We start from the raw sequence: 1200 nt of genomic DNA, 5'->3' as shown, positions 1-1200 counted from the left end.
GAAATTATTTTAGATGGACTTCAACTAGACTACATGTACAAGAGCTATATACTATTATATATTATTATATATATAATTTAAATAATTTAGAACATTGAGCCTATTTCAAATGAATAGAATATGAACACGACTATATAATAATTTTTGAAATTAGTACACACAAGCCTTGCTTCCTTTTCCAGGCTCCTCACTGCAGAATGGAGGGCAAAGCTCAGCCACTTTGCCTCCATAAATCAGTAGCCTCCGCCGCCGCAACCGCCGCCGCTGCACTACTAATCTTCTTCCTTCTCCTCACAGGCTCTCAACCCTCCCATTCCACTTACCACTCCCTCTTTCTCTCCCTCTCCTCCAACCACACGATCGCCCAGCATCTACATGCCCTCACCTCCCGCCCCCACGTCGCCGGATCCGACTCCAACACCATCGTCTCCGCTTACATCCTCAAAACCCTAACCTCCGCCTCCATCCCCACTCGCATTGTCCCCTACAACGTCCTACTCTCCTACCCCATTCACCGCTCTCTCTCTCTTTTCCCCAATACCTCCTCCCCGCCCATCAATCTCAATCTCTCCCAAGAAATTTACTCCGGCGATCCCTTCGCCGACGTGGCCTCCGAGGTTCTACCGACATTCCACGCCTACTCCCACTCCGGCACCGCCGTCGGCAGCGTCGTCTATGCTAACTACGGACGCGTCGAGGACTTCGCTAAACTTAAAGCTATGGGAGTGGACGTCGCCGGAAACCTAGTTCTCGCAAGGAACGGCATTGTTTACCGCGGAGACATCGTGAGGAACGCGCAGATTGCTGGTGCGGTGGCTGCGATACTATACAACGATGCTGAATACAATGGCGGGCGAAGGGCGAAGTGCTTTCCGGAGGCGAAGTGGATGCCGCCCAGCGGCGTGGAGGTGGGGAGTGTTTATCGCGGTGCCGGGGATCCGACGACTCCGGGGTGGGCTAGTGTTGGGGAGTGCGAGCGGCTGAGTGTTGAAGAGGTGGTGGCGAGTGGGGTGATGCCCGCGATCCCATCGCTTCCGGTGTCGATAAGGGATGGGGAAGCGATTTTGAGGACGATTGGCGGCCAGGTGGCGCCGGAGGAGTGGCAGGGCGGGAAGGGGGCTCCAGTTTACCGCGTTGGTCCGGGGCCGGGATCAGTCAACCTTACCTTCTTGGTCAGATTTGAATTCTAACTAACATTTC

The 1200-nt window shown here is 53.8% G+C and overlaps 1 protein-coding gene across 1 annotated transcript; it reads left to right on the top strand.

Annotated features, from left to right (window-relative positions):
* Positions 1-145: 145 nt before the first annotated feature.
* LOC110034948 (probable glutamate carboxypeptidase LAMP1) lies at positions 146-1172 on the top strand (the record flags this gene model as incomplete). The annotated part of the gene is made up of 1 exon (XM_020739188.1): positions 146-1172. A coding segment is annotated over exon 1 (975 nt), but the record flags the coding sequence as incomplete, so codon positions are not given.
* Between the last annotated feature and the right edge of the window lie 28 nt (positions 1173-1200).

This window comes from Phalaenopsis equestris, unplaced genomic scaffold (assembly GCF_001263595.1).
Source record: "Phalaenopsis equestris unplaced genomic scaffold, ASM126359v1 Scaffold194816, whole genome shotgun sequence".
In the NCBI taxonomy this organism is placed as follows: Eukaryota; Viridiplantae; Streptophyta; class Magnoliopsida; order Asparagales; family Orchidaceae; genus Phalaenopsis; species Phalaenopsis equestris.
This window is presented reverse-complemented; position numbering and strand designations above follow the sequence as displayed.